The sequence below is a fragment of the Lingula anatina genome, chromosome 2 (assembly GCF_051362555.1).
Source record: "Lingula anatina isolate TDL-2025a chromosome 2, LinAna3.0, whole genome shotgun sequence".
Classification (NCBI taxonomy): domain Eukaryota; kingdom Metazoa; phylum Brachiopoda; class Lingulata; order Lingulida; family Lingulidae; genus Lingula; species Lingula anatina.
The window spans coordinates 5,270,390-5,292,679 of NC_141768.1; the positions used below are offsets into that span (position 1 = coordinate 5,270,390).

A 22,290-nucleotide genomic window follows, 5' to 3' on the forward strand; every position below is an offset into this window, starting at 1 on the left:
TTGGCACAGTGATATACAATACAGCCCCATTTGGTGTCATTTCTTTGTCCTCCACAGTTTGTCCTCTTTAGGCTTAGCCTACCTTTCTTCTGTTATTGTAGGCTTGGTGAAATATGTCTAAAATATATTTCAGACAAGATGAAGACAAAATTTGCAGGTCATTCGTAATTTATAGATTAAGGCTTTTAAGATTCTTGGCTTATGTTTTACAAGTTGAAATGTAATGGGTATCTAAAAATTAAATTTTATTGTACTTGACAACATAATGTTAATCTGCTTTAAGATGATGTAAATGTCTTTTTATGTCTTTTAAAAATTAATTTAAAAAGACATATGAAGATGTTTAAATTAAAGGGTACACATTCAAATTATTAGATTATATTGAAAGTTTCTATTTGTTGTATTCTTTTCTTTGAATTCCTTTTCTTCGAAAAAAGATAACACTTAGAATATAACTTTTTCCTCGAATCAAGACCTTGGATCAATAATTTGAATGAAGCTTACTCATGCTTCTAAGTCAAATAAGGAAACAATCTTCGTCATACTTATTACTTTTTATTTAATCCATAAATATATTGAAAAACTCATTTGTGCTTTCTTAAGGAGCTTCGCCATCAGTTGCATCAGGCCATAGATGATCACCAGCATGAACTGACCACACTGCAAGATGTCCACTCTGAGAAACTGACCGCGCTGAAACGTCAGCAACGACAAGAAACTAAACAGTTGCAGGAAGAGATTGCAGACCTGCAGCAACAGTTAGGTGAGAATCAGTATTTTGTGGTTTTTTAAAAAGCTGATTCAATTTATTTATGTTTGTCCTCATTCATACATTTTAGTTTTTACCAAAACAGCTTTCTGATTTTTTTTTCTTAGTAAGATTAGTATTAATTTAAGGGACATTGATAAGTAATATCATCATAAGAATTTTATCATCTTTATCTCTGTGTTTCAATTATCTATATGGGTTTACTTTGGAAAACAAACCCCTCTAGATTCATCATTTTAAAAAAGGTGTGTGTGTTGATAAATATCTCAGACATTTTGGCATCTTTTCTTTTATCTCCAAAATTGAATGAATACATTCTTATTATATTTTTTATTGTACTAGAAGAAACATGATAAATTGAAAGTGTTTATGATACAAATTGGCATCAACTTGAAGTAATAACTCTGTTTTTCTGCAATAACTCTGTTTTTCTGCCAGCAGTTTACCTAAGCACCAAGGAATTTGTCTTCTAATGGATTGTTTGAATAAAATGGGTTCAACTGATAGTTTTGAAAGACAAATATTTTTAAGATGTATACTTTATGAAAGGAGTTTTTCGCATGAAATTCTGGGGTCATTGAAACATCAATTCACAAAACCCTTGGGTCTTAAATCCTTTAACGGAATAACTTCTTTTTAAAATATTTATGTCAGCTTCCAAGAAACTTACCAAATAAAACATGAGTTCCAGTTTGTCATCTTTAAATAATAATATACAGATGCTTAAAATATGTTGCATATTGATTAATTCAACCAGTAAAGTGAAAACCCTTTTATAAACTGTCTGGACACAAGCACTCAATTCATTCCCACCCAAACACACAAGTTATCCTAAGTACACACACTGGTGGAGGTTGGAGTGATCAGGCAACAAAATAAAGTAAACTTCATTATTGACCCGTGGGTCACAATGTTAGCTTGTATTGTGGAGGCAGGGTTATAGGCAAGAAAAAAACCTGGAAGTGTTGAAGGGATGCAGTACTATTAGACCTGTAGCCAGGGAGGAGATAACCAACGGTGCTTTTTGCAGGGAAAAAGTTCCTTCTGGGTAAAGTTTGAACTACATACATGTAGGCTTCATGGTAAGGGCCTCTTTTTCAAAAAAAATTTTAAATTGCTGACTATGGACTTGGCTATCTTGGAACCCATGGTCAGGAAATGCCAACCCCAATGTTTTAAATTTGGGGTCACAAGTTAAATTCTCTGAGGAAGCCCAAAGAATTTCAGCTAAGCATAAAATTGAAGGAGATTTTATGGAATTGGGAGCAGAGTGTGGTCAGAAATAATGGCAGAGTAGTAAGTGCAGAGCAGCCATGATTCAAAAAAGCTGATACAACTATCAACAGATATTTTTGTGGCTGTTTTTTCTAAGGTCCTGTTGAATTACCAACTGTTGCTCAGCAGTACGAATTCACAATCTTTTGTTTGTCACTTATGTATTGCTTTCTAAGACAGCATTCCTGGTGCATAGAGTTTCACCCTTATTTTTGAAAAATTTACCCCAACTCATGCAAGTTCTTGCACATTTTCTAATCTCATATACCATTGCTTCTTCATTTCAAGCTATGTTAGATGTTTGCCAGTGTGAAATTATAAACATTATGGAATCAAATTGGAAAAAATGTACTTCTCACTAAATTAGATGGCAATTATATAGGTCATATGTAAAACACTGCACATATATCAGGATTGGAAGGAAAGGGATGGGTGTAAAATTGGGTGTGTACATTTTATGTCATTTTATAGTATGATCATAGTTTCATTTCCTGGCTCTCAGAAATCAAGCGAAAGTGGCTTTATTGGACACTGACATATGTGTTGATATCTAAGAAGTAAGCATTAACAAATTGTTCATGAATACAAGACTAACTGTAAATTGAAAGGAGATTATCAACTTGAATTTTTTTGTTGATACTCGAAGTCTTTATAGTTGTATGTATAAAAGAAAATCAATGTAAATTGGTATAACCTAAAGTCCCATTGATTTTTATTTCATAATCAATGGGACAAACTTAGCATGTGAAAAGCAGTGTGGATTGGCAAGAGAACATGAGTATCTTATGTCGTAATTCAAACAGAAAGATAAACCCTAAATGGAAAGTAGGACTCTTAGTTCATGCCTGTTATGTACTTTGGGTTGTTAAAATAAAATGAACCTGTATGTGAAAGCATTATGGATGATGATGCAGTTAGGTTTTCTTAGGAGTCCTCATTTAGCACTACTGCTGTGTTTGGGATTGCTTTCTTATGGGAAGGAGGTGCTAAAACTTCTCTGTCATTTTGTCTACCTGTGTACACTTAAAAACCTCTGGGAGGCCTAAAGGAGCGACAGAGTCAACAAAAAAGACAAACAGTGTGCATGTAGTTTATAGAAATGGGGCTGTGGCCAAGGCAGTTTATCAAGCATTAAAAGGTAAAACAGTTAATCATGGGAGCACTGTTTGAAATGGTGACATGTGACTTTGGGGCTCTTCTCATGGTTTAAGCAATCAATGGGGCAAAATGGGAAGAATTTTAAGTCACTTTTGAGAATTTGTATTAACAATGCATTTGATATGAGGCTTTCTCTGAAGAAAATGTCTTTGTTTGGCCAGAACACCTCACTATTAGATGTATAGTTTAATGGCAATTGGCAAACAATGTTGCTATCAAATGTAAACACATCCCACTATATATAGTTGCACAATAACTCCACCAAGCTGCTTCAATCTCCTGTATTAAACCAGTGAAATATTGTTAGGTTCTGTTTGCCTTATTTAAACTTTAGGCTTGGCTAGGGCGATGAAAGAATTAAGCCCATTTGGGAAGCTTAAAAGTGTGTGCTTGTGCTTAGATATCAGTGTTTGCTCAATAACATGTCCGCTAGATAAGGACTAATCTCTAAGAGACTGGATATGATATCACGCCTTGATTGGTCTAGACATTGTACACACACATTGCCACGTCAGTCACTCTCTCAACGGCTCTCTCCGCGTCACCACAGTCCACAGTTGGAGACACAGCCAGGACTGGGGACACGTTTGAAAAGCATGCTGCCACTTGAACAGGTCAGTCAGAGATGACTGGAGGATTATCTTTGGTTGGTCCACAGCCTTGACCATTAATCAGAGGTTGACCACTGTGATCAGGGCAAATGGCCATCTGAGTTGAATGTCAAATTTTCCAGTTGATAAGGGATGGAATGATCATTTAAGAGTTGTTGAGATGTAGGATGGAGTCACAGATGGTAAGATTTTGGATCTTTGGTGATGACTTTTCCTTATAATTTTATAAGCTGGGGCATTTTTTGAAAATGGCCATCTTTGCTTAACTTCATTCAGTATTGATATGAGTAATTTCAAGTTATTAAAAAAATGTGTACAGTATGTTGATCACTTTGGGCTAGAGTTTGTATGTCATTAAGATTGTGGACGTAAATGCAAAGAATAATAGAAGCAAATGGCATATGTTAAAAACTTCCCCAAATATCTTTGTGTAGTCATTTCTTTAAGGTCATTACTTTCCCAAGTAAAAAAAAAAGAGAAATTCAATAAAAATAGTTTTTACACAAGTGTGTTAATCAATAGCAGCACATTTAAGTTAAGAATGATAGATCCTTATTGATTGGACAATGTACTGGGAGTCTACTTATAAAACTTCATGTACCTTATGAGGTTACTTTTGAAAACATTGATGTACTGCAATTTATTTTTATCAGTTTTTTATTAGATAAGAACCCACAATAATTTAAGTAAAGAAAGCCAAGGTGATGTTAATGAAAACAATTTTTCTAAAGAATATATGGAAAAATCTCAATATCTACATACAATGATGCCATATTTTCTGTATAATTGTATATGTAAATTAAGTTTAGATTTTAGCACCTGTGTGTTTAGCTGTGTTTACTTAAAACCTGCACACAAAGATAATGTTTACATTATAATGTTTTTGGAGACTTAAAAATCTGCTGTTATGGCTGATTTCGCCAGGTGGATCCACTTCTGATTCAATATTTTATTACTGTTTATCTATTATATATTCAGTTTTTTTCTGTCACGCCATAGATTTCTTCCAATAGTTTTAATATACTTGATATCAGTATGCCTCTCCTAGACAGGAAGTGGTCTTATCAGTGCTGTAAGGAGGACACTTTCTTCTTATTCCTGTAGTAATGTAAGCAGTGGCAGGTTTCATCTTTTCCACTCTGAGTGTTATGACAGCATAGATAAGGGTTATATTGAGATGTTTGACCTGTATAGAATTATGCTTGTTGGTTTTTTCACTCCAAATGTTTGAATGAAGCTTGATTTTTTATTTTATTTTTTGTCATCCCTTTTTCAGTAGAGAAAAAGAAGACAAGTGAATAATAATAAAGCAGAGGGCAGGAATTAAAATTTATTATTCACATCAAGCAAATAATATGGTTGCAGACATCATGAAAATTTATTCTAACTGTTAATGTCCTTACAATTTTCAGAGGAGAAATAGAATGGAATTGTTTGAATAAAAAAACATTGCGCCATTCAACAACCATTGTAAAATTCCATACTAGGTAACACAAGTATTTGTATTACAATCCACCCATGTCAGAATAAACAAGGGATAATGGAGAGTACTGTCTGGATGTTTGAGTGCTGAATACGCCAACCTAACATTTCGCAACCCCTGTGGAAGGATTATCGCACATTCTAGTGTGTGTTTGCACGTAAACACTATTGATTGAAAGTTCTAAAATCAACTTGGTTGCATCACTGTTTAATCTACTTCAGAGTTAAGATTTGTTACCCGGTGATTTATAACTCATCGCAAATCCATATGAGATACCAGTATGAGGACATATTGAGTGTAGTATCTTAAGATAGTGACATTCATGCAACAGATTGGTCCTTACTTATACTTACATATAGATATTATCAATTACATGGCACCTACACACTCCTAGTTGTAGATTTTATCAGTCACGACCTCTCTACATAAAGCTCTAGTAATTAACATATTAGTACACTCCTTATGAAGGAATAAGACAGCATCTATGTTCAATAAGGAAGAAGTTTTTGGTTAAACTCCATTTCATCCATCCATTCATTCATTCATTATGCTTTACATCTGTGTTCTGTGAGGAAGGATAGAGTCTATAGTATACTGGTATCAATAGATTTATACAAGCTGGGTATTTTGTTGTGGGTGACATTCATATTTTTTTATTGTACATGTGAGATGAACAGTATATGAGCAGAGACTTGTTGTTTATAGCTCCAGTGTCTGTAGTTTTATATTTTGACACCGCGATTATGTATGTGATGATCCTGATGACAGGCCAGGACAGATAATGTTTTATATGATATTAGAAATCTATATCCAAATACATGATAACGACATTAACCTGCATGAGAGGCAGCACTTGTTCCTCGTGACTGGGTATTTTTATATAATATTATCAATGTTGGTTTTTCAGATCAAAGTTTTAGCAATTCTGGAGAAGACTACCAAAATGAAGTCCAAGGCAAGTTGTCTGAGTACAAGAGTCAGTTGTCTGCTGCACTACAGGAGAAGGAAATGGCAGAACAGGAACTTGAGAAGTCGAGAACTGGAGAGAAGGAAAAGACCAGAAAACTGCAGGCACTCACAAAGCAAATGGAGGGATTACAGAAACAAAAACAAGAGGTAACACTGAAAAAGAAGTCTACTTTTTTCAGTGAAATTATTTATTGAACTTATGTTCATTGATTCATTGATATCTTAAAGTCCCATGACTTGTCTGTGTTTATGAAATGGGGATTTAATCATTCAGTTGCATTTTAACTATGCTTATCATTTGTAAAAGGAAAACAGTCCTTTCCCAACTTAAATTAGGTTGTTCAATCATTATTTTTATTTCCAATGTTCTTGATTGATATATATATAACATTTTTATCTCTTTTTCATAGCTGACAGAGCACATTGAAAGTTTAAGCAAAGCAGAGAAGCAACTACAACAGGAATTATCTACAGCTACAGAAGAGAACAAACGGCTCAAGAATGACCTAGCACAACAGGTAGGTGTTTCTCTCTTCTCTTTCTCAAATTATCTCCATTTAATGAATTGAAAAAAGAAATGCACTAATTAAATTTTGCACCAATAACTCAGGTTCTCAGTTTGCACTTGCAGATGCCTGCAGATAAAACATTAAAGGCTTTTTGTGAGTCTTTTTTCTTGAGGCTATGATTTTGAATGACTGACAGGAGTTTGTAGGTTGGGCACGTAATCTGCATGACTGAGGGATAACTAGAAATTATGGTGTGGAATATTATTTTGGGCACTTTCTAAGAAAGGCACTATCTGAAATGACCACTTTCTAAACTTTGTTACCATTCCCACTTTTATCACTCTTTTATAGTGCATGTACAATCTAACTTATAGTTGCAAGAATAAACATTGTTATTATCCATCATTACAATCAAATGCTTTCTCATTCAGCAGACATTTGGGTCCAGTCCTGAAGTTGATGAGGGTCATGTTCAAGCAAATCAGGATGACCAGAGGTTGCAGGAGGAAAATGGTGAACTAAAGGCTCAAGTCCAACAGCTGCAGAAAGAGCTGGAAACTGTCCGTGGTGAGCAGGAGCGTTATCAAACCGCAATGGAAGATCTGCGCTTAGAACTGCTAGAGAAGAACTGTAAGAATACTGACTAATTAAACATTTTCTTTCTCACAGAAAAGATTAAAGAGGAATGGAAAGTTTTCATCTTACCTGTATTTCTGAGAAACTATAAATTACAATTCACAAAGAAATTATTAAAATTTTGGTTATCCATTATATATATATATATATCAAATGTATCTTTCAAGCATCAGGCTGTTTTTCATCATATTTTTCTTTCTTTTTGTAATTTATTTTATTTATAACATGTATGTCATTTAATGTCTTTGCCAGACTTGTAGCTTATGAAGATACTTTGTCTTTTCTGTCACAGCTCTTAGAAGAACAGACTCCGAGGAGACATTGGAGCAAACAACAGATAATTCAGCCAATATTACTGGATCATTTGGTGTAGAGTAAGTTGAATAATAAGTATTATGTCTGTGATGGCATATTTGGTAACTAAAATCAATTTCCTTTCTTTAAATATCAAAAAGTACTTTGTGTACAATTCAGTTGAAATATTAGAGGTAATGATCCATTATAGGATAAGAGGATGCTTTATAACAGGAAGATTCTGTGAAATGTATACTGGCTAAATGTTGCCATTTCCTTGATTGTGACTGGATGTGACGTAAAAAAACTTAGCCACCACAATGTGCAGTCAACTACAGGAGTGGTTCTAATTCAGGGCTCAAAATTTTTTCCTCCAAAATGTAATAAATCTGTTATATATCCACTCAAGTTTTGACTAAGGATTTTTTGTTTTGTTTTCAATTAGCAGAGAAAATGTAACCACTGAGTTTATTAGGATATAGACACTGGATCAGTCCTTAAAAATTACTTTGAAATGTACTTTCCTTAAAAAACATTTTTTCTATTTATTTTGCTTTTTTTTTTTAGTATTACCAGCAGCACCCCACTTCATCCTAGAGGCAGAGGTTACATGAACCAGGCCAGTAAAAATGTGGACAGTGACACTGGGTCCATCATGTCAACAGCTTCTGATATCTCTTGGAAAAACCGACAACTTGATGAGCAAGTCCACACCTTACAAAGCCAGATAGACAAGTATGAAGAAGAAATTGAGCAGTTTGAAATGGTGCAGTCTGATTGGCAGGTGGAAAAACAGGCCTTGGAAGACGTCCTAAACAAGTTACGTGGGCAGTTACGACAGAAGGAGGAGTCCTTAAATGTGGTGCAGGCTGCCAAGGTGAAGGTCATTTGATACTTTTTATTTCTTTCTTGATTAAATTGGGTGCTTCGTATGCCTTTGAATTTTCTTCTGTAAGAAGAGATTATAATAAGTAATTACTTTTCTCTCTTTTCTTAAATGTGAGATAAGGTTTTCTTAGTTTTGTGACCTAAGTATGAAATCTTTAGAAATTGGAAAGGGAGTGAGTTTCATTTGCATTTATGAATAATAATAAATGTAAACTTTTCTTGTTTTTTTTTTAAAATAGAAGATGAAATTTTCTTTGTTAATTATACTTATTTATAAATAAAAAATGTTTACTTATTGAAAGTGGAGGGGGTTTCATTGTTTATGTGTATGAATCACATATGAACAGACTAGCACATGAAAGACTAATACAAGCAAGATCACCTAAAAATATTGCCATATGATCAAGTTATAAGAGTCTTCTTCTTAATAACAGTAGGGGTTTTAATTATATTTTATTGAAAATTTACTGAATACTGCTCTTGTTTCCTTTGCTAATTTCCTTTGGTGTAGGTTTATTCAAAGGTTAGTTTGGTGGCAGTGGGGTCACGTAGTTCTACATGTGTGTTGGGTTTGCCTGCTAGAGCAGAGCTGCACTGCCATCTTTTAATGTTTTATCAATACTATATACTGCCCTGTTATGAAAGTCATTTAGTACATTGAGAGTTCATGCTTGTACTCACGCAAAATAAGTCTTTGAGAAAAAAAAGGTAAATTGTATTTGATATCAGTTTGGGAGAAGTTCACGTGCCATGTATTTGGAATTGTTATGGATATGTGCAAATAACATTCAGCTGTGCTGTGGCAGGTCAAAAAATTGTGTGCTTCAAAGATATTTTTCTTGAGTTTTGCATAGTAAGTGTGACATGCATGGGTGCTCTCCAATATATTGACCTTTTCAAGGGGATTTGTATTCTTTTATATATGTCCTATTTTTTTATATTTGTCCCAAGAAAAAATAATAGATTGGTTATTCTACTGTTTAGGTATGAAAACCTTATTCTGCAATATTTTACTTTTTGCCATATTTAACAGGTGTTCTTTCTGGTTTATAGTGAATGTTAGCTTTACAGTCAATTACTAAGCAACATATATCATCTATACTCTCTTAATGACATCAGTATTAGGCTGGCTGCAATGTGAAATCATTTGCTTTAGATAACCCCTCATTGAAACTCCTATTGCTTCCTTCAGTTTCTTACTAACATAGGTTTCTCTTTGGTTTATTATTTGCTCTGTGCTTTGTACATAGCTTTTAGTGCTGGCTTTACCACTAGTCATTTTCATTCAGTCTGTATGTGTGTCCAGATCTTGCCATTGACCAATCCATCTCCTTGTCTGTGTAGGGCCTTATTGAGGTTGGCAAGCATGAAAGAAAATTACAGAGGGCGGGGCAATTGGGTTCCCCTCCGGTTGAAATGATATCAGAACCGGCAGCCTCTTGTGCCTCCCCGGCAATAGTTGAGACTGGAGAGATTCAGTCAGAATCACCAGTTCCAGACACAGATAGACTTGAGCATGAGCGAGATGTTCTCCTCTTACAGAAGGTTGGCATGAATTATATCATACTCACCGTTCACTGTAGTGTATAGAGTTTGTGAGCCCTTCTTTCTGTGAAAAATCAATCACTTCCTCAAATGTGCAACTTTCACCAGATTGATCACTTACTTTTAATGTCATTGAGGGGTTATCACAATCTAGTCTCGTTGTGTTTTAATTTCAATTTTACTGTTTGTGTTTTTTGGTATTTATTACATTTTCTGCATCTCTTTTTTGTAATGTATGTATTGGTTTAGAGCAGTGATATATGTTTCCCTAGCATTAGCATTTTGGCATGGTAGTAGTCAAAAAGCCTGTGTTTCTATTAGTCTCGTGATGTTAGCAGCACCCATGCATGTCTTTTTCCTAACTAATTAAGAAATCATAAAGTGTACATGCATTTTATTTTGAAAATAACAGGAATAAATGCTTCTCTTTGGAACCTAACATTTTGATTGGGAAACACGATGTATTGGGTATTTTAAATAAATCAATGGCATATGTCAGCACCTGTTGTCACAAATTTCAAGGTAAAATGACAGAATGTTAAAAAGTGAATGTTTTTTTTTACAGAACCAGCTAGAGCAGGAAGTTCAGCAACTGAGGGGTCAGCTTCAGCAAATGGACAAAGCCCAACATGATGCCAGTGTGGAAGGTAAGACAACCCTTTCATGAATTGACCTCTAATTGTATTTTTTTCCTTACGAATGAGGCCTGTAATCAAATGAACTCAAATTTTGTTTGAATTATCTTTTTGTAATTTTATCATTATCATCTGTTTTCATTGTGATTTTTTTATGTCACATTTTGAAATGTTCCATCCAGCCCAAAACTCATACCTTAGACTGTTTAGATATATGGCAAAAAGGGGTATGTTACATACAAATTTCTGGATAATTTTCATGTAGAATAAAATTCTGCATTTTGTCTTTTAGCCTTAAGCCAGGAGAAAACCAATGCAAAGCTAGAAGAGCTCCAGTCTGCTCTACTTGAAAAAACAAATGAACTTAGAGAAGTTACTGAAGAGAAAGATGCATTAGTGGCTAGTCTGGATGAATTGGATTCCCAACACCAGGAGGTGCTGATGCAAGTTCTTAAAACTCGTGATGATCTCAAGAATCAACTCAGTGCTTCAGTGGAACATGTTGGTCAGCTCCAAGAACAGGTTAAGAGTCTGGGGACTGAGAAGCAGCAGTTGTCTTTAGAGCTCAGCAGCCTCCAGACTGCCAGTGTCAGCAACAGCATGGTGGAAGATGAGATCAACAGGCTCAGGAATCAACTGCTACATTCCACAGAAGAGAAAGACCAGCTGGTGAACACGCGGAACAATTTAACGGAGCAGCTGACAGAGTTACGCCAACAGCTTATGGAAGAGCAGGAAGCTGCTTCGCACAAGGTAGAACACTTCGAGATGGAACTGAACACCAGCAGAAGTCAAGTCCAAGAGCTCAGCATTGAAAAGACCAAACTGATGCAGCAGTTACAAGTAGAGGAAGAGATGTTAAAGCAGAAAGAGCTAGATCTTACCCAGGAACATTCCAAGGTGAACTTGTCTGCCAATGAAGCACAGCAGCTGACTCAGGAGAAAGCCCAGCTGATCAGAGAGATAGAGATGCTTCAAGACCAACTTGATGAGGGAGGTAGAAGTCTAAGTAGACTCCAAGCTGAAAAGGGTAAACTAACACATACTGTCTCCTCTTTACAGCATAGCCTAGAGGACCTAAGGGCAACACATGAGGCTTTAAAAGCTGAAAAAGCCGATCTTTCAAAGACTTGTGTTGAGTTAGAGTCAAAGCTTCATTCAGCAGAAACCCAGATTCACAGCCTTGAAGACAGTTCTAGGACAGAAAGTGAAAGTGTGGCCAGTCAAGAATTGCTTCACCAAGATTTACATTCTCTGCAGCAAGAGCTAGATCAGACCAGACAAGTCAGTACAGAATACAGGACTAAACTGGCAGATTCTGAAAATAGATTAAGAGATCTGGAGGAGAAACTTACCCACCTAGCTGAAGATAATGAAGCTTTGCAAGAGACCCTGAGTTCAATGAAAGAAAAACACAAAGCCCAAATGGAAGCATTGGAAACTAAATACACCAAATTTAATGAAGATTTAGAGACACAGATCGACTCTTTGAAAGATCAAAAAGAGTCATTGGAAAAAGACCTTGACTTGGCTGAGGGGAAGCTGTATGACCAGACTAAACATTATGAAAAATACATAAAAGAATTGGCAGACTCGAGAGAACTTGATGCCAACTCCTTGCAAGCAGAGCATGAGAAGCTAATGAAATTAACTCATGCAAAAGATAGAGAAATAAGAGAGCTAAAATCTAGATGCGAAGAATTGACAGAGGAGTTGAAAGAGTCTAAAGAGATGCTGGAATCCACTTTTGAAGGACAAAAACCTTTGACTGATTTGCTGCAAGAGAGAGAAAATGAGCTGTCCGAGTTGAAAGCAGAGAATGCCACTTTGTTGTCACAGGTAGAAGAGCAGGCCCAGAAATTGGTTGATCAAGAGGCCTTAAACCATGAACTCACCGAGTCTAAGAAACAGGTCTCCACAGTCAGGGAAGAAAACATTCGGTTAAAAACAGAAGTGACAGTTCTAAAAGAGAAAGAGGACAAGAACAAGATTGACACTAAAACCTTAGACATTATCACAGATCTTGAATCAGAAATCACCTCTTTACATGGTAAAATAAGGGGAAAAGATAAAGAAATTGAAGATCTTAAGGAAATGATGGCTGAACTTGAAACAGGGATCACAGATTTAAATGAAAAAAGTGCAGAACAAGTAGCAAAGCTACAAGAATCAGAGGAGAAGCATGAGCTTGTTGAAACCAAGATGGTTGTTCTCAGTCAGAGTATGCTTCAAAAAGAGCAGGAAATTGGTGATCTTGAGAAGAAACTTGAACGAGCTAAATCTATGCTAGATGAAAAGCAGCAGCACTATGTTGAAACTGAAGAAGAAGAACCTTCTAAGCCAAACTTTAACCTTCCCGCAATAGAGTACAAAGCTAATTCAGAACCAGTTACTAATGGCATTGAAGATGAGAAGAGTAGAAGGGAGGAAAATGGAACAGCCTCTGTAAAGGAAATTAAGGAAAAGGACATGGAAGATGGTCCCTCTAAAGATGAACTGGAACAGCAAGTCTCTGACTTGAGAAAGGTATTACATGACAAAGATGAAGTGATTGCATCTATGCAAGAAAACAATGACTCATTACTTAAAATGTTAGAAGACCGCTCTTTCAGTATATACAAGGATAGAACTTTAGTAGACCTCCACAAGGCTCAGAACCAAGTCAAATCCCTGCAGGTTGAAAGGGAACAGATTCTTTCAGTGCTCAACGAAAAAACACGTGAGGGTAGCTCCCTTAAAAGCGAAGTCCACCGTCTAATGAATGTGATATCTGCTGAAAAGGCAGCCATCTCTAAACTTCAAGAAGACAACCAAAAACTGGTGACAAACTCTCCGATGCGTGAGGCGCCAAATGAGGATATGACAAGGGAGGCCATTCAGAACCTCTCTCACATGGTGCGTAACAAGGAGATGGAGATTGAGGCCTTGAAGCAGAAAAATGAAACATTACTCATGGTGCTACAGGAAAGCTCGCCTAACTCACCGGCACCACAAAAGGGTGCCACCGTGACGGAAGGTGGGGGTGCTAATACAAACAGTGTACAAGTTGGACTCCTGATGCAAGAGAGGGAGAACTTATCAAAACAACTGGCTGCATATCAGCAAGACAGGGAGCAAATCATTGCTGCTCTTACACAAAAACACCAAGAGAGTGTTGCCTATCACACTGAGATACAAAGGTTAACAGCTTGCCTCTCTACAGAGACACAGAAAATGGACAAGGTGCAAACGGACTATGACAAACTTAGCCAGCAGTTTGAAGACAGACAGCAGTCACTTGTCAAAGCACAAAACGATTTGGCCAACTACAAACAAAAATATCAAGAATTAGATGAGAGGTACCAAGAACTCTCACAGCACCAGTTTGGCCAGGTAGACACTGTAGATCTTAGTTTATACAATTCAAAGTGTGAGGAGCTTAGCCTTCTAAATGATAGACTAAAGAAGCAGAGTGATAGTAATTTAGAAAAGGACTCCAGGATTGGGGAATTGATAAATCAGGTCAGTAAGAACGACGAACTTTTGTCATCAAGGGAAAGTGAGTTAAATGCTACAAAAAAGAGACTTGAAAGTTTGACATTCCAGCTAGATGGTGTGCATGCAGAACTTAAAGATGTAGAGAAGGACAGAGCTATATGGAAGCAAAGGACAACAGAGCAGCAGTCTGAAAATGAAATGTTGAAGGAATCCTTGAACAGGATGTCTCTTGGTGTCCAAGAAAAAGACTTTGAGATTAACACTCTTCAAGAGAAGTGTAAAACATTGACTAAGATGTATGAGGAGAAGGGGGATGAGAACAGCCCTCAGTTGCAGCAAATGCTTAAGGATTGTGAAGCATGGCAGGCTCAGGCGCAGACATTCCGTCAGGAGAGGGATCAGGCCGTACTGAACATGCAGCAGGTGCATGCAGAAAATAAGAATCTTATAAATGAGGTAGGTGATCATTCTTCCAAGACCAAATTTTTATTTTGAATGCAAGTAATGATTTAATGTCATTAGGTGACATGTAATGTTTTGCACTGAATTCTCAGGTTTACCCTTTTCTAACAAATTCTATATACTATTATAAAAGCTTCTTTTCTCTTAAAGTGTCTTACATTTCTTTCCTGAAATCTAATTTTAGTTCTCTTGTTTAGTTGCAGGCACTAAGAGACCAGAACCAGAAAGCTCAGAAGGAACTGGAACGACTTAGAAACCACCTGCTCCAAGTATGATTTTTTTAATTTATCTATAGTAAATAAATTATAACATAGATTTGTGCATAACGTGCTTCTGGAATTATATATTTTGATCTTAGCTTTACCACATATGGACCACTTAACTTGTAAAAGATATCTTTCTTGCATTCATTGGTACAAGAATAAGATATCATAGTGTGAATGTTTTACTTTTCCAGACAGAAGAGAGTTATGTTCAGGAAGCCCTCCAGTCTGAAGAGCGAGAAAAGCAGTTGCTCAATCGTCTTCACTCAGCAGAAGAAAAAGCATTAGCTTCAGACACAGCCATCCAGGAGTCAGAGTAAGTTCACAGACTGGCCTAGCTTGAAGATGTATTAAAGAATTACTAGCACCTGTGTGCTTTACATGCACTCTGGTACTTGGATGGTGTGCCAGTTACATTCAGATCAAAAAGACATGATATTTTACTGTCAGAAATGAGAATCTGCATCAATTCAAGATATTTATTCCAGCTTTTAAGTTATTTTGATATATTTGTGTAAAGAAAGAAGTACCCAGATGCATTCATACTGCTAATTTTATGAATGCATGGTCCTTGAAGAAATAAAGATTAATTGTTTACCCTCTCTGTCCACAGTCAACTAAAGGACCAACACATAGAAAGTCTGAAGGAACAGTTGTATGTGATGTCGCAGAAGAAGGATGAAGTAACTGCACAGCTTATACAGACACAAAGTATACTTCAGCAGTATGCTGCCTCTGTTACTAATCTACAGATGGTGCTCGAGAAATTCCAAGCTGGTAAATATTTGGGTGTTCACCCCATCAATTTGAGTTTGTTCTGGTTATGTAAACGTGGGTGTGTTTACATGAGCATGCATGTGCACCTGATAATGCATACTCATGCAAGTGCTTGTGTGCATGCACAAACAGTACTTTGTTAAAATTAACATGCTGGAGCCTATAGTGTTTGCAAAGAACCCTGATATTTATATTGGACAAGTTGAAACAACTTTTTTGACTGTATGGTTCTGTAACATAATAATCTGGTTTAATTCCCCTAATCGTGGTTTATTTGAAAAGCTTCAAGGATAGTAAGTGGTTATTGCATATGATTTAAGGTGATACTATTTGTAATTACCAGATAAAATTGCTGAGGAAGAAATGCACCAGGAACAGATCAGGAAAGCTCAGGAAGAATCCATGCAACTGAAGGCCCAAATAGCAGATTTACAGGTAGGTTGACTTTTTGTACATGCATAAACACATTGTACCTTAGCATGCCGATTGATATTAACTTTCCTTACTGTTAGGGGTATACTACCTTCTGTATATCTTATGATGGTAGACCTGGATTTTTTCATTTTTGTTTTTGGTAAATCTTGCATGCCATTTTTTTCTTTTTCCTTGAAAATTATAAGATTTGTATATAAAACAAATGATTATATAAGTATTTTCATATATATTTCAGAACCAGATGGTAGAAGCCTCTGATGCCTTGGATGCAGCTCAGCGTCTCAGTGAACAGATAGACAAGAAGGAAGACGTGGTGCAGGCTCTCAAGGAAGAAGGTAATTACAGACATTCTGATTGGTGAAAAAAAGGTCACATGACTTGAACCATGATTGAAAGTATTTGTTTGATTGGATTCTTGAGAATTGCATTAGAAGCATAGTCAATTTGAATGATTGAAACTATGTTAGTAATAACTGATGAATACGGGACTAAGACATTGGACTACAATATGTGAGGTGTTGAGGGGACAGTGTGCAGTAAACTGGATCAGTTGTGAGAGCAGTCCTCTAATCTCCACTGGTAATTCAGAGATGAGCTGAAGCTTACAGTTGTCAGCAGAGACTGGAGGGCTGGTTCTCATTGCAGCAGGCACAGGTCCAGCCAGTGTGGAGGAAAATACAGTTGTAGCATGCAATTTTATCTTATAAAAATGGCTGAGGACAGAAATAAGTGGAAGATGGGGGCATTGTTGAAGTGATCCGTACTCATGACAAAGAAGATTGGTGGATGTGAGAGCATAAATGTTGAAATGATTTTTATGAAGATGAAAAAAGACTTATTTTAAATTTATTATTTTTACTGATGAAATATATGTCTTATATCTGTAGCCTGAGTGTATCAGTGGTACATATATAATATTTGCATGTATTTTCACTGCATGTTTTTGTCTGGACTAATATTGGTGTGTTGTTAATTATACAATAACTGTATCTTATTTTGATATTCTTTTGCATGTGGCCACATTTGCTCTTTTATTTTGTTTCCTTTGCATGTTGTCCAAGTTATGTTGGATGTTGTTGGTGTTGTCGTGTTGTGCGCGGTTTCCAAATATCAGCTGGTAATTCTGGGCTCTTAATTTGCTCAGAATTCTATCTGGTATTGGGGAATCCTTGCACCTCTCACTGTGTCTATAACCCTGTGGCATGGATGGGCAATGGAGCATTGGTGGAATCAAGGTGTTGATGGTGAAGGGTATTGCAGAATCTAACATATAATCCTTATGATAGTGTTCCTGGCACACATGTAAATCACCATTATGATATTGTTGTGAAATTGTTGAATGGGTTTATGTAATTTTCTGTATTATCTAATCCTCATTTTTAATTCATATTTTCTGTGTGATTTATTTTGGCTTTGGCTTCAGTAAAGAAAAAATCTTGTCTGTCTTGTTTTATCATTTTAGAGTCTGTGTTTAGTGTCTGTTCATATGTTACTTTATGAAACCTTATCTTAGATCTTATTGGTATTTTTAAAAAAACAACTAAGGTACAGCAGGAAAACAATGCAGCACCTGTATTTATGTCATCTTATGAAACATTTTCACCTACACATTTTTGTTACCCAACTTAAGATGCACCTCACATTTCTTTATTTGATTTTAAACAAGTTTTATTCATAGACTAGGCAACTTCTAGAGTATAGGTTTTTTTATTTTGCTGTTTTAATCCTTGGCTAACATCATGTAAATGTAGCATTAATCTCAGCTGGTAATTATGAGTATTTATCCAAAAGCCTCAAGTTACCAGGTGAGATTTAAGCTATGTTCTACTAACCAACTTACTGTACATTAATGAAAAATATACACAGCTGTTGACCCTGATTCACAATACTAACTGATTTAACCAATTTAACTGGTAGTTTCTGTCTGTTCAAAGTTTGTATGAATTGAACTTCTGTGTTTCTGTACTAAGCAATTTGAAAAGTTAACAATGAAAGCCTCCTGATCTCTCCTGTGTACAGAGATGAAAAAAAAGGAAAACTGACAGTTAGGATACAAATGTTATATAATGTTTACGGAAGTAAGGGTGGCTCATCCTGTGAAATTACCAGTATAAAAAGTATGAGAATGTCATCCATGAGTATTACATCAGGTACTGATGGTGATTCTCAACTCAGTGCCTTGTGTGATATTCTTGGGTTGCTGCTCATTTCAACACTAGCTGGTTGTAGATGAACAAATCCCAGGGAAGTGAAATACATTGTATTTGGCAACAGGAATGAGCTTGGACTGAAGGTTGCCACCAAACTGAGTATTGGGTGCCAAAGAACTGATTAATTTCCAACATCAAGACCAATTTGGAGATGGGCAGAGAATTACAACTTTTGATTTGTTAAAGAAGGATGGGTTTTTAAAATCCTAGTCAGATGTTATCCCAAACAGAGCACATTTTCATTCCTAGCAACTGCCTCTTTTGCCGTGTTTTATTCAATTGAAATACATATTGCACAGAAGGGTGAGGCTTATTAGCATATTAATCTTATGTGAAGGAGTTGATGAATGGTTTAATAGACTTGAATACAGCACACCATGTCATCAAGAGACTTGTTTTCCCTTCCAGTACACCAGCGTGATGAGCTGTTAAGAGAAGCAGGTGAAAAAATCCGCCAGCTGACCAGTGTAACGGAAGGTCAAGTGGACAAGTAAGTAGGGGGAGAATATTGTTATGTCTTATCTTGGAACAATTTCATTGATCAAACTCTGTATTACTTCACTACAGCACAGGACTTAAGAAATATACCTTTACTCACTTTTTTACATTACATGCAGTGGTGAACAAAAATAATGCACATTATCATGATGAAAATTTCTAACCCTTTGGGATGTCAGCTTTTCATAATACGTTGAAGATATACAAATATATCACTCCTTTTTGTTGTATTTTAGACTTATAATGAAGAACCTGTTCATGGGCTACTTCCACACCCCACCAGCCAAACGCCAGGATGTGGTACTGCTGATCTCGCGGGTCCTGGACTTCACCTCAGAGGAAATGAAAAAGGTTTGTTATGTTGTCAACTTTTACACATTTTTATATGTCACAGCTTTTTTTTGGTTTTATTGATGTGTATTGGCTAGAAAACCAAAATTGTATGCAAGTGGATTGTTATCATCTTTATTTTTTGTTCGATTTTTAATCTTTTACACAGTGAGTATCGACATGGAGATTACAACAGTGTTCCCATGTTTTCTTTTGTGCACATTTAAAGTATTTGAACAAAATGTTTTTACAAAATAAGCTTTGTGGATGACTAAAATATTGCAAATAGTATCCTATCCAGAATGTTTTAGCCAAAAATGACATAAACTCATTCAGGTCATGGAAGAGAGCAGTGGTGGAGGTGGCAGACGATGGATTCCAATTCCCAGCATCTGGGGCATGGGACGGTCTCCTTCCACTGACCCGCCAAAGACTCCCACAAAGCAGCCACAGCAAGCGCAGAAAAGTTTTGATCAGGTATGGATGTTGAAATGCAAGTCTTTTTTTAGAAGACTAGTAAATTGATAAAAGTTCTTTATTATGCTCAGCTTTTATCATACTTTTTTGTCAGACATGTTTTGCTATTTTTAGTCAAATCAATTTAGTTAAACATTATTTGGTTTGCTGTCTTTAGTATTGAAGTATAGCATTATTGGAAGGAAAGTGAATTTTTCAACAAATTTACTGCTTTAAAATTTTACCTGGTTTGGCATAATTTGTTTCGTTTATTTCAGTCGTTTTCTGAGTTGTTTGTCAAGTTCCTGGAGCGAGAGTCAAGCCCTCAGCCACAGCTCAAACTCCCAGTGGATCAAATGGTCAGGGAGGAACAGGAAAAACAGCAGCAGCAACAAAAAGCCAGTTTCAATCCGTTTGCTGCTCCACGCCATGTCGCCTTTCCACTACAAATGGCTTCTTCAGAGCCTTCATCAGAACTTCTACAGCCTCATTTTGGTGGCCTGGCGGACTTGAAACTGTCCCCTTTACCGACATTGTTAGCGGACTCATCTAATACTAGCTCATTGAACAATACACCAAACACAAGTCGTCCATCTAGTCGACAAGATAAAACACAGCATACGTAACATAGTCATGTGATTCCTAGACATAGTAGTTTAATATTGTAGATTCCCCTTGCATTGATGAAGATCATGTATCTCTTATTTCTTTTTCAATTTGAAGATGTATTATGTAAACAGTATTTCTTTAGTAGCATCACTCTAAATATTTGGGATAAAGCTCTTCAATATTTTAGTCAGAATGCATTATCAGACTGATCATGTTGTTATGGTCTGCTACAAAATGAGACGATTCAATAAACACAATTTCAAATCTTTCTTTTCAAACAAACACTCTTATTTCATATCATGGGAAAAGGTAACTTGTTGATTCTGTGCGTATAGTCTGTGTGTATATGTTTTAACGTTACAACTAACTTATTTGTGTTCGGGGGAATTCCTGTTACCTACATACACGGTATATAATCTAAGGAGAATATTTATGTGATGTATGCGCATTTAAAACGTACCAAGAAATGAACGTGAAATTCTGTATCTACTGACCAGTTGCATTTTAACTAATGAAAATAAACCATCGTTAAAATTATAATTATTGGTTTATTCCCGTTTATTATGTTGAGACATATCATGGGCCATATATGATGTCCATACGGTACCTGTATACTGGCAGCACGTCAGCTCAGTATGTCCCATTTTATGCTGTATCTGTGCGGATGCAGTCGTTGGTCGTATTGAAACCGCACTGATTCACGGTCTCCTTTGTCCTCTACCAGGGCTGCAGATGTGAACTTTTCTCTCACAGTGTAGGAAAGTCTATCATTTAACGGGAGGCATATTCGCGAATATCTGCACGCAGGGTGTACGTCTGCTTTACGACACTGAGACTGAAAGGGTTCCGTGTAAGAATCGCACGCAAAGTTGAACAAGATTTCATCGCACGCCCCCCATGGCAAATGTTATCTAGGCTAAACCAAGACTTTACCGATTTGCAAGTTGAACAGGGTTTTTATGTATGAGCTTCATAGTATCTTTGGAAAGTGAAAAATACTGAGGGTGAGGTCAAAGTACACAGCCATGTAATCCAGTGCTCAGCGTGACGTACCCTGTACCTTAGGGCTTACGTACTTATAAAATACAGTCATGATTCCTTCTAGAGTGAACATTTTGACGTCATGCTGGGGGCTTTGGACGTTATGTTTGAAATGCTTCGTTCCATTGCATAAAGTTAAAGCAAAAAAGTGGAAATATTACGTTATGGCTGCTTATGAAGTGAATGATGAAATAGTCCAAAAAAAAGAATATAAGGTTCAAAAGAATTTATGGTTATCATCCCTGCAAACAGGACACCTGTTTTGGAAGACGAAACACTTCCCCATGAAATATTTGCTAGCATCGCTCTAATTGTTCTCTATTTTATGAACCAGTTAATATGATTTATCAAAAGAAACAATGTACAAGGCATCGCAAAGAAATTGAAAGCAAGCCTAACGGGTGTGAAAAGAGCCTAAAATTTAAAAAATCATGATCCCCGAAATAAAGCTAAAGGCAGCGAATTACGCTCGTTAATGAAACCTACCTCGAAACGGATTTTAGCGTATTCAGATATGTTGCCCTTAGAACCCAATTTTAACTTTTAATTTAACCATTTCTTTTAATCAAAACAAAGCACCCGAAACGGGTCTTCTAGGATAATTATTAGATTTTTTGTTCGGTCTGCATGAAATAATATATTACTATAAACATTGGAATGTAATAATGAAAATAATTTTTATTTCGTTGTCAACTTTCATTAACTTTATTGTCATCATCTTTGTTATTATCATTTACGTCTAATGCAGTTTATTTAATTTAAATATAGCAAATTTAAATATATCAATCACAAAGATCACTTTGTCTAAACACACGTTATCGCCGCCTTTGCTTTTTACAATAAAAGAACCTGCTTTTATATTTTTTTTCGTGTTCGGGCATCCAAGTCTATCATCTCAACGTGTATGTTGAGTAAACATATAAATTTCAGTCCTAAAATGTTAACATAACAAATTCCTCC

At 36.1% G+C, this 22,290-nt stretch overlaps 1 protein-coding gene across 8 annotated transcripts in view; it reads left to right on the forward strand.

Moving 5' to 3' along the window:
• The window catches only part of LOC106159831 (uncharacterized), a 37,332-nt gene extending 16,503 nt beyond the window's left edge, over positions 1-20,829 (forward strand). Inside the window, exons 7-24 of one of the 8 annotated variants that reach the window (XM_087003298.1) lie at positions 604-763; positions 6,204-6,412; positions 6,676-6,783; positions 7,206-7,404; positions 7,703-7,784; positions 8,272-8,587; positions 9,937-10,137; positions 10,703-10,784; positions 11,065-14,705; positions 14,909-14,980; positions 15,169-15,290; positions 15,588-15,751; positions 16,095-16,186; positions 16,422-16,521; positions 18,805-18,886; positions 19,131-19,245; positions 19,561-19,701; positions 19,959-20,829. In XM_087003298.1, coding sequence (XP_086859424.1) covers positions 604-763; positions 6,204-6,412; positions 6,676-6,783; positions 7,206-7,404; positions 7,703-7,784; positions 8,272-8,587; positions 9,937-10,137; positions 10,703-10,784; positions 11,065-14,705; positions 14,909-14,980; positions 15,169-15,290; positions 15,588-15,751; positions 16,095-16,186; positions 16,422-16,521; positions 18,805-18,886; positions 19,131-19,245; positions 19,561-19,701; positions 19,959-20,306 — 6,234 coding nt within the window. In that variant the 3' untranslated portion in view covers positions 20,307-20,829. Of the gene's footprint in view, positions 1-603; positions 764-3,715; positions 3,996-6,203; positions 6,413-6,675; positions 6,784-7,205; positions 7,405-7,702; positions 7,785-8,271; positions 8,588-9,936; positions 10,138-10,702; positions 10,785-11,064; positions 14,706-14,908; positions 14,981-15,168; positions 15,291-15,587; positions 15,752-16,094; positions 16,187-16,421; positions 16,522-18,804; positions 18,887-19,130; positions 19,246-19,560; positions 19,702-19,958 lie in introns of those variants that run through there. The other 7 variants (XM_087003300.1, XM_087003301.1, XM_087003299.1 and 4 more) reach the window with 7 other exon arrangements.
• Positions 20,830-22,290: the final 1,461 nt, after the last annotated feature.